At 53.7% G+C, this 14,202-nt stretch overlaps 4 protein-coding genes across 4 annotated transcripts; 1 reads left to right on the forward strand and 3 right to left on the reverse strand.

Annotated features, from left to right (window-relative positions):
* Window positions 1–578: 578 nt before the first annotated feature.
* On the reverse strand, window positions 579–1,884 carry EsH8_II_000766 (uncharacterized protein; the record flags this gene model as incomplete). The annotated part of the gene is made up of 3 exons (XM_083264064.1): window positions 579–781; window positions 838–1,522; window positions 1,756–1,884. The coding sequence occupies 3 exons, from the start codon at window positions 1,882–1,884 to the stop codon at window positions 579–581; spliced, it is 1,017 nt and encodes a 338-aa protein (XP_083121386.1).
* Window positions 1,885–5,908: 4,024 nt separating this feature from the next.
* On the forward strand, window positions 5,909–6,931 carry EsH8_II_000767 (NAD dependent epimerase/dehydratase; the record flags this gene model as incomplete). Its single annotated transcript, XM_083264065.1, has 1 exon — window positions 5,909–6,931. One exon carries the CDS (start codon window positions 5,909–5,911, stop codon window positions 6,929–6,931), a length of 1,023 nt encoding a protein of 340 aa, XP_083121387.1.
* A 289-nt stretch (window positions 6,932–7,220) lies between these two features.
* Window positions 7,221–8,066, reverse strand: EsH8_II_000768 (class I glutamine amidotransferase-like protein; the record flags this gene model as incomplete). Its single annotated transcript, XM_083264066.1, has 2 exons — window positions 7,221–7,376; window positions 7,464–8,066. The coding sequence occupies 2 exons, from the start codon at window positions 8,064–8,066 to the stop codon at window positions 7,221–7,223; spliced, it is 759 nt and encodes a 252-aa protein (XP_083121388.1).
* A 2,420-nt stretch (window positions 8,067–10,486) lies between these two features.
* On the reverse strand, window positions 10,487–12,456 carry EsH8_II_000769 (uncharacterized protein; the record flags this gene model as incomplete). Its single annotated transcript, XM_083264067.1, has 4 exons — window positions 10,487–11,332; window positions 11,389–11,647; window positions 11,715–11,776; window positions 12,127–12,456. The coding sequence occupies 4 exons, from the start codon at window positions 12,454–12,456 to the stop codon at window positions 10,487–10,489; spliced, it is 1,497 nt and encodes a 498-aa protein (XP_083121389.1).
* Window positions 12,457–14,202: the final 1,746 nt, after the last annotated feature.

Below are 14,202 nucleotides of genomic sequence, written 5' to 3' on the forward strand. Positions count from 1 at the left end.
AAATGGCAACGATGCCCATGCAGATCTCTCCAAAATACAATCCCGAAGAGGAATCGCGACCGCTTGAGTCTCTGAAAGCTGTAAACTACCTTGGTAGTCTTTTTTTGTGAAATCGTCCATCCATCCCAGCCAGTCACGGCGTCGCGCGGGGGAGGGACGGCGTGGAGCGACGACCCCGCACAAGTCAAACCAACCCCTCCCTCACAGCTCGAGCGCTGACGCATTTTTAGAGCGGAACTTCGTGGTGAGTAAGCCTCCAACCAAGTTCGCATAGAGGGCAGTATTGGGGTCAAAGACATCACTCCGCACTTCAAAATGCAAGCATAGACTGTGATGGGTAGGCATAATCTATTTCATAGACGTCATACGGACATGTAATATGGGAGTTTTGTGTTGTAGGGAAAGAAACAACCATAATCCTCCCTGGCCTTCGAGACTCATTTGTCATCGTTGCCCTCCCACCTGAAAGACTGCCCATCTTCATTTTACTATTTTTGCTGGTCGTTGCTATTTCATCTCATTAATGGACCCATTCGGCCCTATATCCTTTCCATGGCGCCCTCATGTGCTCTGCACATTTATTTGGAGGCGTCAACCTTGGCGACGTGGGCAAGGAGGTCGAGGACACGGCGAGAGTAGCCCCACTCGTTGTCGTACCAGGAGACCAGCTTGACGAAGTTGTTGTTCAGGGAGATACCGGCGTTGGCATCGAAGATGGAGGAGTTGGGGTTGCCGATCATGTCGGTGGAGACGACGTCGTCCTCAGTGTAGGCCAAAACGCCTGTGTCGAGTTAGTTCATGTACGGGAAATCATATTGGGGAATTGATGGTGCTTACCCTTGAGGGGACCCTCAGAGGCATCCTTGATGACCTGCTTGATCTCGTCGTAGCTGGCGCCCTTCTCAATGCGGACAGTCAGGTCCACGACGGAGACGTTGGCGGTGGGCACACGCATGGACATGCCGGTGAGCTTGCCGTTGAGCTCAGGAATGACCTTGCCGACAGCCTTGGCGGCACCGGTGCTGCTGGGGATGATGTTCTGAGCAGCAGTACGGCCACCACGCCAGTCCTTGGCGGAAGGACCGTCAACGGTCTTCTGGGTGGCAGTGTAGGAGTGGACAGTGGTCATGAGACCCTCAATGATGGTGAACTTGTCGTTGATGACCTTGGCAAGGGGGGCCAAGCAGTTGGTGGTGCAAGAAGCGTTGGAGATAACGTCGGCGCTGCCGTCGTAGGACTTCTCGTTGACACCCATCACGTACATGGGGGCATCAGCAGAGGGAGCAGAGATGATGACCTTCTTGGCACCGCCCTGAAGATGGGCCTTGGCCTTATCGGTGGTGGTGAAGACACCAGTGGACTCGACGACGTAGTCGGCGCCGGTATCCTTCCAGGGGATGGCAGCGGGGTCACGCTCAGTGTAGAACTTGACAGTCTTGCCGTTGATGACAAGGTCGTTGCCCTCCTGCTTGATGTCGCCGTTGAAGATGCCGTGGGTAGAGTCGTACTTGAGCATGTAGGCCTGTATTAAACCGTGTCAGTATTCCAATTTCCTCGTATTCTTGATGCACATGATATCACATCACGTCATCTCGAAAGACTGCACCGATTGCGTTTCTAACGATGGCTGAAAGCGGGGGCTTTGCCTTTTCCTTCCTTCTGCACGATTGATGGTGCGAGGGAAGCAATTTGGTATTGTTGTGGCGGGTGTGATATCATAGTCATCGTGGAGGGGCAAGGTGGGGTGTTACTCACAGCGTACTTGGTCTCAATGAAGGGGTCGTTGACGGCGACAATCTCGACCTCGGGGTGCTCGATGGCGTTGCGGAAGACAATACGTCCGATGCGGCCGAAGCCGTTGATGCCGACCTTGATGGGAGCCATGTTGTCTGTTATGAAGTGTTTCTAGGGTATTTCTGAGGGTTGCCAAGTTAGTCAAGTTTTCTCGGGCGACGCTGGACGACGAGGTGCCGACGTAGATAGGCGGGGTATTTATTGGGAGGTGGGGTGATGATGGCTGGTGCAAAGCCTTGGAGGGGGAGCTATCAAGAGCTGGTTCTCACCTTTGATAGGTATCACGTCGGAGTATTCGACGAGGTCAGAGATGGATTGATGTGTGGGAGAGAATTTTCAATGGCAGAAGAAGGAGAGAAGGAGGGACGAGACGGAGAGAATGTGGTGGAAGGGCGCGCGAGATATAGTAAATTCGGTTGAGGGAAGATGGTGGGGTGGTCTGTCCTGGTCTTTCCAACGCAACGCCGCAGCAGGAAGCAAGAGGCCCGGAGTCCAACGCGGACTTGACGCAAGTTAGGGAGGTACCAGGTACGGTCACCCCGCAGGGGGGGCCGGACTCCAGAGACGGTGAGGCGACTCGGTGATTGAGAGGTGATTGCCTGGTCGACGCCAGGTGGTGAATGGGTGAGTGACACACACTTTTTCGTGCAAGAGAGCTCCTCCCATAACGCGTGTCTCGTACTTTCCCATCCTGAGCCTTCTCACCCACTCAGTCCAAGCAGGTGCGTCTTTTTACGGACGTGGCGGGGCGTCAAGCGGGAAGGCGCTGCTACCACTTGTGGCGTTAGTATGATACCCTCCGGGTACTATGTACTTGGACCAATTCGCCTGATGGGGAGCTAAGGCAAGGTGGGATGTGCAGGTGCGTGCTGGTGCTGGGTGCCGCTGTTTGGACTTGGTGTTGTTGGTATTTCTCCATCCCAGCTTGGCCTGGGCAATAATTGACTGATGACTGATGCGTGGCGGCGTCGTCCCCTTCCTCCTCACTCCTTTTTTTGGGTTGACACCTCAAACCTGTCTGTGCTCCATCTCCCTTTTCCATCTTATGATGAGCTTCCCATCAACCGCTTGTGTCTTGCAATTCTAGCAAGACTTTCACCTCATTCATCTCCATTTCCTGGCGGGGCCTGGTGGTGTCACTCCGACTAGAGACCGGACCGACGAGTCGAGCAAGCAAGCATTGTCAGGGTCAGGAACTGAGGCATGGAGGGGCATGGAGGGGCAGCTTCCCTGGATTTCCAGCGAAAAAAAGTCAGCTACGGCACCTTATCCCTGGCCCCTGCCGGTCGTTACTGGCCTGCCCCTCGTTACATCACACTCGCAGCTACCCCCCGGTCACCAGCATCAAGTCCGAGACCCCCGTCGCTCACTGCCACCATATGCAACCACCGTGGTCCACGCCAAAGCTCTGGCGGCTTCTGTGCTCCTCTCACCGTTCCAGTTTATCCTGAGATGGGTGGGTTTCTGTTATTATTATCATCCTCAACTGGATTCAAGACACCGCATGCCACAGGGTTCCAACAGCTCACACCTCTCACCATCCCGCCAAAGCTCCTCCGCCCCCAGGGTCCCTGACACCACCCTCTTGCTCTTCTTGCCCAGCTAAGATATGGACAAAAAAAAAGTCCCAGTTCCATAAATCACTCATTGCTCCATCGCTCAACCCGCCAAGCTCGACTGAGCTCAGCTAATGAAACACGTTGCCTGGTGCATGAGGCACTTGCTGCCTCAATTCGGCCGATTTTAGCTCACGAAAGATAATGGTCGAGAAGGGCCGTTTACGACTCCGTTCTCGGTCACCCCCATATGGACCGCACCAGATTTGGATTCGTCGTCCGGGTTGGAGAAGGATGTGCACAAAAAAATTACACCATCATGCTTATCCCAACTCGTCAATTGAATAGTGGTGCTCCTTGACTCACATGGGCGCTTGGAGATGTGCTCGCCACTCACTTTTGTCGTTTGGCCTTGGCCTGCTCAGTCGGTCCATCAAAACAGGGCTGGGGGCGTACCGGCGGTTGGTGGGGCCCGAGATCTGCCTCCTATCCCCCAAACCCAATGAGCTACCAAGTAGACCCGGCTGGCCCGATATGCCGGAGCATCACGGCTTCGTCGGCCCTAAGAGCTCCTGGCTTCGCCTATGTCGACTCTGAACTTCCGAATACTTCGGGAGTGACGATATGCCTACCGAGGATACCCGTACACGTCAATGCCGCGGCCTATGTGTTTACCGCGGGGGTCCTCCATATCGTCAAACGCCCGAAAGTGCCAGGGTTGGGTCATTTTGCATGGTCCAAATATCAGTCGACCTGGCATGATATGACTCTGCCGTCACTTTCCCACCACTAGCATCTGACGACGCACATACCCTTGGACCATGCCATGGCCTTACTACAGTCCCACGACATGAAAGAGCTGCCATTCGGCGACACCCATCAACTTTTCCCCTTTTGAACTTAATAGAACTGTTCAAAATCTGACGAGCAGACTTTATTGAATCATGAGACCGTCAAAGGCTGACTTTCGCCTCCTGCTAAAAAAAATTTTGACATGTCGAAGGGCGCAGAGGACCAGCCGTGTCGTCAGCCTTGTGGCGATCTAGATGTCATTGACCGTTGTCCCATCCGCAAACAACCCATCACCAGAAATAGCCGTTTCCCACGTCCAAGTCCACCGTTAACTGGGTACGCACAACTTACATGGACCACGGCAGCAAGCGTCGCATTTCCAAAACCAAACTGTCCTACAGGCCCCGTTTGCCGCCAGCCGCCCCGGAATGATGCGCCCTCGTCGAGGTTCGACCCGACCTACCCCAGATTTCCGCTCCGGTTCCTCCCGACCGCCGCCCCGATGCCGTACATAAGCTATAGTTTGCCGAGCCGGGGTACAGGAACCTCGCGCCTGGAGATCTGGACTCGTCTCATCTAGCAGCGATTAATTTAGTCTCAGAGATTCTTCAAGACCCAGTGGTTCGTGTCCAAGTCGGTGGGTCACTTGGCAGAAGCGGCGGAGGACTGCGAGCGTGTAAGTCGGGCAGTCAGAAGTATTTGGCAGCTCGATCCAGCGAATCGCAATCCACAATTTGTCTGCATAATGTGTGGGCTTTACTTCCTATGGTGGACGCGTAGGCTGATGTTTGTAAACACTGGCAGCGCAGGAGGTGACACTCGGGGAATGTCGTGATCTCGATTGTTGACTTGCCGGCGGGTTATTTGTCTCGACGTGGCCAGCCTTATTTGGGATGGTGGCCTTGTATTTCTCCCATATGGCAATAGTGACTTGAATCGGTACAAGAGACGAGGGTCTTAGCTTGAGCTCAACAGGTAACCTGCGACAGCCTCTTTCGGGTCGAACTCTCGTGAGCTCTACCCCTTCGGTGAGCTTTCTTCACCTCGACGAGGCATCCTGCACACCGAGATGCCCCGGCCCGCCGGCACTTGCCATGGGTTTTCAAGCTTGACGTAAAAGCAACCCATGACGTCGGCCCAAGTTCGGCACAACATTCGTCGGTGAATTACTAATTACATGCAGATAATTTGTGCAATTGCGCATAATTAATGCTGCCATCGTCTAAAGCCGATGAACAGGATACCCCCACGTTCCCCCACAGACATCTTATCGCCGCATTCACCTTGAGAGGTTTCGGCGAAGGATTCACTGATTTCCAAGTCCGCTTCGGCCCATGGGTATCAACACCATTGATGACCATTTCGCCTTTTCCCATGCAACGAACATCTGTGACGCCGGCTGCTCGCCCAAATCACGTCATGCTCATATTAGTAATTTCCAAGCAAGAGAAGGCGTTCGTGAACGCAAGCGCCGTTCAATTGCAGCGGTGATTAGCATGCTGACATATTGCGAGTTGGTTCCAATGGTGCCTGGATGGCATCGGTCAGAACCATTTCGATGAGACCAGACGACTCTCTCACTGGATATAAAGGTAGACATGCCCGATGCTGATGTTTAACTCCAGGATCATCTAGCAACTCAGTTTACATTTGTCCATCACAACATCTCATCTACCCAACGCAAACAGCCAACGTTCTCATTACATACAAAGAACTTCATTACAGCTCAATATATCAAAACCCACGACCAGAGCAAACAAGACGCAATGGCTTCAAACCAGACCCTCCTCGTTACCGGCGCCAACGGTTACATCGGCACCCACGTCGTCGGCCTTGCCCTCGAACGCGGCTACAAAGTCCGCGCAACAGGCCGCTCCGAGTCGTCCTTCTCCAACCTCCGTTCAATCTTCCCCGATGCTGCAGACCGCCTCTCATTCACAATCGTTCCGGACATCACCAAGAAAGAGTCATACAAGGACGCTCTCGCCGGCGTGACGGGCATCGTACACACCGCCTCTCCCTTCGTCTTAACCCCCAAAAACAACGAGACAGATCTCCTACAGCCTGCCATCCAGGGCTCCATTGCTATCCTGGAGGCCGCTAGGTTGCATGGCCACGATGTGAAGCGCATTGTCAACGTCTCATCCTTCGCCTCCATCATCGACATGTCCCAGGGCTACCGCCCGGGTTACACGTACACCGAAAAGGACTGGAACCCAGCGACCTATGAGCAAGCATCCAAGACAGAAGACGGCGCAGAGGCGTACTGCGCATCCAAGGGTCTCGCCGAGAAAGCAATGTGGCGCTGGATTGACGAGAACCCGGCCGTCAAATTCACCCTCGCTAACATCTGCCCGCCCTGGGTCTTCGGTCCGTACCTTGGCAAGCCGGACCTCAACCGTCTGAGCGAGTCAATGGGTTTGCTCTGGAATCTGGTTGACGCGAAAGAAGTCCCAGCGACGGACTTTGGCGGGTTCGCCGACGTCCGCGACGTTGCGCAGGCACTGATTAAGGCCATTGAGACGCCCGAGGCCGGGAACGAGCGGTTCCTCACTGGTGAGCACTTTGACTGGCAGACTGCGGCCGACCTCATCCGCGAGGAGGTCCCAGAGTCCAAGAGCAGAATCCCGGTGGGACGACCGGGCTATGGCAAGACGGAGGAGTTGTATGTTGTTGACGGAAGTAAGGCTGAGCGGGTCCTGGGATTGAAGTACACGCCCCTCAACATCACCTTGCGTGACTCCATTCGACAATTGTTTGAGACAGAGAAGACTTCCAAGTCTACCTGATTCCGTGCTTTCGATCACTATAGCAGCCCCAATAGTTTCTTTTCTATGATCTAGCGAAGGAGTATGATAGATAAAATGTTTTAATTGTCAGATAGACTGCGAATTCAAAGCCCTCTGGGCCAATTTCCCCCAATATGTACAAATATGCAGCTTCTTGGAGACTGAATAATGAATGAAGAAAGGAAAGAAAAACACTTCGCCCCTGCTATGCACTTTCTATGTACTTATTCCGAAGCAAAATGGACCAGGTTTCTCACTAGAACCTCGCTAATTGCCTTGTCGCCTTCCATCAGTTGCTGGTGGGTTCGACGTTGTTGATTTCGGCAAAAGGGTCCCAGTCCGCGGCGTTAGGGACGTACTCCATGACGTTGGAGACCTTGGTGGCCAGGGCCTCGCCATACACATCCTTGATGAAGGCAATAATCAGGTCGAGGCCGGAGGTGACCTAGATTTACAACTCGGTTAAGACATCTTTCTTCCAATACCTCCACCAGTCTCTCTCTACTCTGTTGCAGGAAAAGGCTTAACTTACACCAGAGGATGACCAGACGTTGCCATCCGACACGTATCTCGCCGGCGAAACCCACTTGGCTTTGGGGGCCATGGCCGTGATGGTCGCCCACGCGGCCTTGTTCGTCGTGACGCGCTTCCCGTCCAGCACGCCCGCCTTGGCCGCGAAGCTGGCGCCCGTGCAGATGGAGATGAGGTACTTGACCTTGGGGTAGTACTTTGCAATGTAGTCCACGATCGGCTCCAGCCCCGGGGACCGGATTCCGGGGCCGCCGGGCACGATGAGGACGTCGAGGTCGAGGTCGTCGTCGAAGGTGTTCGTGGGCTGGATGAGGGGCCAGAAGGACGAGTTGTAGGGGTTCATCGAGGCGGACGAGGTCTCGGTGGTGACGGGGTCGAGGGTCGCGGCGATGATGTGGAGGTTCATGTGGCGGTTGTGGGCGGCGATCTGGAGGGCGTCGAGGGGGCCCCAGATATCGAGCATGTCGAGGGCGCGGAAGACGATTACGCCGTAGTTGACGGGGGGCTCGCCGGTGCCGTTGGTGGCCCTGCGGGTAATGTGTAAGGGCTTCCCGGCGACGAGGGTGACGGCCATCGTCATGATGGTCAGGAGTGAGAACCGCATCTTGAATGTAGGGTTTACTGGTTATTCTCTCTTTTCTTTTTGGCTTCAGTCCTGCTGATGGGTGTTGAATATGCGGTTCGTTTCTCTTTGGGGCGAAAACCGCTGAATTATATGTGAAAGAGGGACGAGAGAGATCTCAAAGTGAAGTGAAGCAACTGAAATGGGAGAGTAAAAGGAAGGTCGGCGAATGAAATCCTATGAACAAAGCGCACTATTTGGTTCCCGAACCGTGTATGCTCCGAGCAGGCAGTCGACAGGCAATATATATACTCTTTAATATTAATTAAACAACAAATGACTGGCATCGAGTGTGTCACCAGTGATGCTGAAGATCATAACCCCGAGGCCACGGACGACGGCGGTTGTGAGTCCCAACCCGAAGGAACGGCGCGGCGTGGCCCACGCAAAGGGATCTACAATATAGCTGCTACACCACCTCACACCAAAAGAGCAAGCCCTCGGCTTCTTGGCCAACAAAAGAAAAAATTCCTATGTGGTTTGGCAAACTTGTGGTTGTGTGGGGTTTTGCTTGCCTTGGAGGACTGAGCAAGTTCGAGCACGTTTTTTTCTTGGGCTGTGTTTATCCTTGTTTGCTTTTTTTTCTGCCACATCCCCCCTTCCCTTTTTTCAGCGCCATCTCTGCCTGTGACACCTGTCAGTTGCTGTGACTGGACAAACACGTCTACCGGATAGTGATTCAGGTAGAGGAAGGGCCGAAGGATGCGAAAGCGCAAACGCGGGATATTGAAAGGGGGTGACATTGCGGCGGGGGAGCCTCCGGGGTTGCCTCGTGGGATTTTCTGCCAAGCTTTCCTGATTAATATCGCGCGCATGCGCCCATTGGTCGTGATGCGAACCAGAGCAGCTGGCATAGAATTAGTAAACAATACCCCCCTTTATTCGGAGGCTCTCTTAGCCAATGGCTGAACCATGGCCGTCAAGATCTTAGGGACAAGACTCTGACGATGGCGCCGAAATCCGTCAACGAACCAGACCTTTGGGTTTACCTTTTTTGTAACTTTGGTATGTTGGGGATGGTGTGACTTGAAGGGTGTTGCGTGACAAGAGTTTGGGAGAACCGGAAGCATGGGAAGCCGTCTGTCGTTGAAATCTCAGGGGGAAGGCCAAGTCGAAGGATCCGACTGACACAAATGACCGGTGGAGCTAGGCCCCCGGTCCCGATGTCGGGTTCCGGTGGATGGCCGTAGCCCCCGGGTGGCCCGGCCAAGCCAGGCAGCGACTGTTCCAAACATCTTATCCCCGACCGAGAACGGGCGGCCACCGGGGTAAATTTCTGGCCGTCGGGGAATTCTAAATCACCTTTGACTTGAATGAAGCTCATCAGGACATCTGGTGACGAAATTCTGCTGTTCCCATTAGTACGCTGAAATACCAAATGCTTGGAAAATAGATTGTTCTTGTTTTCTTATAAAACCCCAAAAGTGCAACAGAGAGTAGGTAACATAATACAGTATGAGCGGCCTCAGTCGAGTCTTCCATCAATGTCCGATTGCATGTAGAACGGATCACGACGCCTGACTGGAGTCCTCGAGGCAAGGGCCAATGGTGTCCATCTCCAACTCAATAACTCTAGAGTAACCTGGTGAATTCCATTCTTTGCACTCGTGACTCCGTAGGGAGGGGACTAACCGAGGGATCTAAGCTGGGGAAATAATACAGTCATTATTGTCCATTGTCTTCTAATGTATGTGGCAAATGGGAGGGAAATGAACGAAGACAAGTAATCAACGACGGGACGAAACAGGGCCGAAGAAGAACCAGCAAGACTTCGAATTAGTTCAGCCAAAATTTACGAGGTCTCCAAGCGTCAGCGTGAGTCGATGCTATCCGGATCATAGAGTTCCGTTTGCCGATCAACTCGCCAAAGAGATCCGAGACCCAAGTCAAATCACTCGGGCCGGATGGGTGTTCGCCATCACCAGCCAGAAGCCCTCATGGTACGTACGCTATTACTATTCCTCAAGACGGACACGCGAAACCCGCTAATAGTCGACGCAGATGGTCAGAAAAAGACGAGTTGCCCGAGAACTTGCTGGTGTTATGGCGCTGGAAGTTGCAAGGACTGCTGGTAGTGGTTCCATTGTCAGTCTTTGGTGGGATAGTCACCAGACTCTCGTCCTCACAATCCTAGTGTGGTCCTAACATGCCGAGCTACACACACGGAAGAATTTGGCGAGGATGGGTTCAATGTTCGCCGTGTACCGTGCTTTGATTTTTTTGTCTTCCTATAACCTAGTACGCAGGATTCTATCTTAGTCTACCGTTCCCAAATGTCGCATCAATAAAGTACAAAAATGAAAGACCGGATGCCCGCCCATGCGCTAGACCAACTCTACAAATCTATCCAGATGATACCTAATCCCAATCCCCGTAGTGTGGCTGTTTTTCATACCCTCCGTCTACCTGCGTAAAACCATTCCCAATACACTCCCCAGTACGCCTCGTACACGTGCTGGGTTCTCATTGATACAAGTAAAAACAACCGCCGTGCTGGCAGCAAATACAAGCGTTTCCCTCCACTGCTTATCCATATCGTACCGCCGCGGCAGCAATGTTGCCATGGCTCGGGGAGTGACAAACAAAGCCATGTCTTTGCGACGGCTGGCGGACTCAACGAGAACACTCCAGCCGCATAGACAGCACCCCGTACCGACGCAGACACCAGCGTCGATCTTCTGCCGTGCCGCCAGGTCCTTGCCGATGATATGAGGCCCGACCCTTGTTCGGGCGAGGCATACGCCGTAGTAGAACAAAGTAATGTACGTGCCCAAGAAGGCCGATGACCTCGAGGCCGAGAGCAACGCCCGTACAATGGTCTTCTTGTTAATGCGTCCCCGAAGTAGGAGCGCCATGCTCAATGGGAGATACATGGCCATGGACCACTTCCATGACCGATAGAACCGGCTGATAGCGTGGTACTCGCACGAAGGGCCGCAGCCCATGTGGACCATCTCGCAAGGAATAGGAATGGACTTTTCCGGGTTTCCCCACTCCATCGGCCACTTGTACTGCTCGCACATACCCTGCAGCAACTCTGCTTGCCCGCTCTTGCCGTAGGACATCTCATTAGCACGTAGCTTTTGGAGAGCATCAATCAGCCGCATATCGACGTTTGCCGCCGAGCTGATCCATTTGTTGTAGGCACTGGGAAGTCTGGAGGGATGGTAGAACCATGCCCACATGATGAAAGCACAAGAGGTGACGAACAAGCATGGATCAGTCAACCTGCTGACGGCCGTCTCAGCCTGTCGAAGGTCAGTAATGAGGAGTATATATGGGGTAAGGAAGCTGCGATGCCTACCTTGGTCCATTTTCCCTCAATCAGACGGCGGGCACGCCGACGTGCCCAGAGTTCACCAACAACGACATCAAGTGCTCGCGTTAATGTGAAGAGAGTCAAATCAAGAGTCCGCCCGGCGTACCGAACCTCCTTCAGCTCTGCCCCTGGAGGAGCCTCGGATTTCACTGGAACCGTCTTTGTAAAAGCTGGGCTCGTCTTGGACTGCAGAAGTTGCAAACTAAACCAAGCGGCAATGAATGTGGCGCTCCACCTTGCAAGCCTGGCCTCAACTTAGCATTCGGTAACTCTGGAGCAACTAGAAACACAGTTGCATCGGACTCGCTCACCTTGTGCGGGCCACTTCACTGAGACCCTTTGCACTGCGGTCGAATAAGCGCCGCAATGGTTCCTATCGCGGCTTGTTAGTCATCAGGGGCAGCCCAGGTCACTAATATCAACGAAGCCGGAACGCCAGGCGGCTGCGATGAAAAGTATAGGTATCCTATCGGCAGATACGACTGTATGGGCCGAGGTTGTGCTCCGGCCAGCAGCCAGAATTGCTTAGGATGAAGAGCACAGCCGAGTGGTTGGGCTCCTCATCTTGGACAGCTTCTAGGCTAATCTCTGACGCAACTCTTGGGATCGTTGTAGTGGTTGCCGCTTTGTTGATAATGCATGGCCTCAGCTGAAGGCACAGTGATCCACACCCATCGCATGCCCAGCGTCCGAGTCCGTCTCAAGGGTGCCGAGAGTACATACCTCTAGCAATGTACTGCCGCCGACAACTACGGCACAAAACGTTGGAAAACGTTGGGGTTCGAGACTGGTAAGGACTATTCGCCTCAGTGACGCCCAAAACCCAGCGCATTGTCGCTGATCTGTTGCGTTTTTGCGGCGCTTCTTGGTGATGTATTGCATCAACAAGGTCAGAACTCTCGGAGTGACAGCGGAAGCGTAGCCCAGGAGATAGGCCCGAAGGAGGGGCCGTAGGATTGGCGGGATTCCTTGCAGTTCGAGAAGGCCATTCCGGCGGATTTGCATCTGACTCCGAGGTAGCATTGCGGAGGGCGGAGATGTGACGAGAGCCATGAAGCTTCGGCGTCAGTGCCGCAGACGAACTAGAAACTGTCCCTGGACGGAGAATCAGCAACCCTTCTCGGAGCCGAAAACGATGTGTCCGTGCACACAGATTGCGTTGATGCAACCATACAGTGGCGTGAGGTTGGACAGGTAGGCTACTCGGCCGCACTGACTTCAGGATTTGGATTTGGATTTGTGAAAGATGTGGCTGAGGGCACGGAGTGTTACGCCGAGTGACAGGAATAACCGGCAAAGTGTGGTTAATGGCAGGGAGGCATGAGTGACGTTAGGCAATGGGGAGAGGCGCGGTAAGTGGACAGCACGCCTCGCATAGAGGGTATGGATCATGCCAAACGGGGTAAATTAGACCTGTCAGGTACCGGTATCTGTTTATTAGGAATACGTATCGGCACTGTTCGGGACTCTCTGTCACTTGAAGCTGGCTAGATACCTCGGATGCAACTACGCGTCCTGCAGGAGAGAGTCTGGGCATGGAATATGTCGAAGAATAACAGAAAACGCGGGAAGGGGGGTTGCGAACTAGCGGGTGCGTCTTACCGGGGTAAGGAGACCAGGCTGATGTCCATCAATCGGCTCCTGGAATATCGTGACGACTGTTCCTCTGCTGCCAACCCTCCAACGCCTAGGGCAGGGCTGGAACAGTGCCCAATGTCGAATGGAACCGTACCTTGCGTCTTCAGAGATGAATAGGACGGGAATGAAATAAGAAATTGTGGGGAAGTAGTGTGTCCACGGTTTGGATGGAACCCTGGGGATAGGATGGGCGACGTAGGTGGTGCAGATGGGAGCAAGGCGGGGAGCAGCAATGAGCCCGAGGACAATGTGACGATTGGATCCTTCGGCACGTTGGAGGTCGAATCGGGTAAAGGTGACCGAGGCGTTGATGACTATAGCACAGTTGGAAATAGTCGAAGATGATTGGTTGCAGAAAGGGTGTTTCGACCAGGTGTTCTGTCACGCTGAGGTTCACGGTGTCGACCAGAAATGAACAGGGCAACAGATTGAGCGCAGCCAACCCAGATGGGGTTAGGCACGGCAACCCATGCGAGTGCGACGCAGTTACAGAAGAAGGAGGAGACTTTGACCAGAGGCTAGAGTTTGTCAGGTTGACGGACGACCTGAAGGGAAGGACGTTTTGCGTCAGCTCGGCAGATGGCAGACGGTGCTAAACAGGGGATGCCTTGCTCGAATCCTTGAGAACTGCAGGACGCTGGATCAATGCGATCGCCGGCCGTCAAAATCTGAGGTGATCTCAGCGCCTGCTTCTCCCTCCCATGGACCGACTGTGAAGATGGCGGGGAGACGACTGGTAGGTAGGTAGACCCAGACAAGCTTGGACGACCCAGCCGTTTCGTGTCAGGCGAGGCGGTGTTTGTTTCTTTATCTCTCCGTTTCCTAAAACTGGATCTATTTTCTTTCGGAGGCTGGGCCGTTCAGTGTCTGTGAGGTGCCTTAGTGGGATCCGCTGGCCGCTAGTGAAGAAGTACGTGCGTGCTGCCGTCAAGATTTCAAAGAATCGAGGCAGAGCTGTAACTGTCGAAGCGGGCAGGGTTAATTAGGGCCCCCGCCGTCCCGGAAGGCACAGAACGGAGCGGAGCGGTGTAACAGATGTAGTTCCAGGCGACAGGCGGAAGCAACGGGTTTGGCCGAACGATTGTGCGAAAGAAAGAGGAACAGGGCAGGATAAGACAATAGACCTCAGAGCATATCGGTTGGGTGCAGAACTAAGAAAGC

Source organism: Colletotrichum jinshuiense, chromosome 2 (genome assembly GCF_051148585.1).
Source record: "Colletotrichum jinshuiense chromosome 2, complete sequence".
Classification (NCBI taxonomy): Eukaryota; Fungi; Ascomycota; class Sordariomycetes; order Glomerellales; family Glomerellaceae; genus Colletotrichum; species Colletotrichum jinshuiense.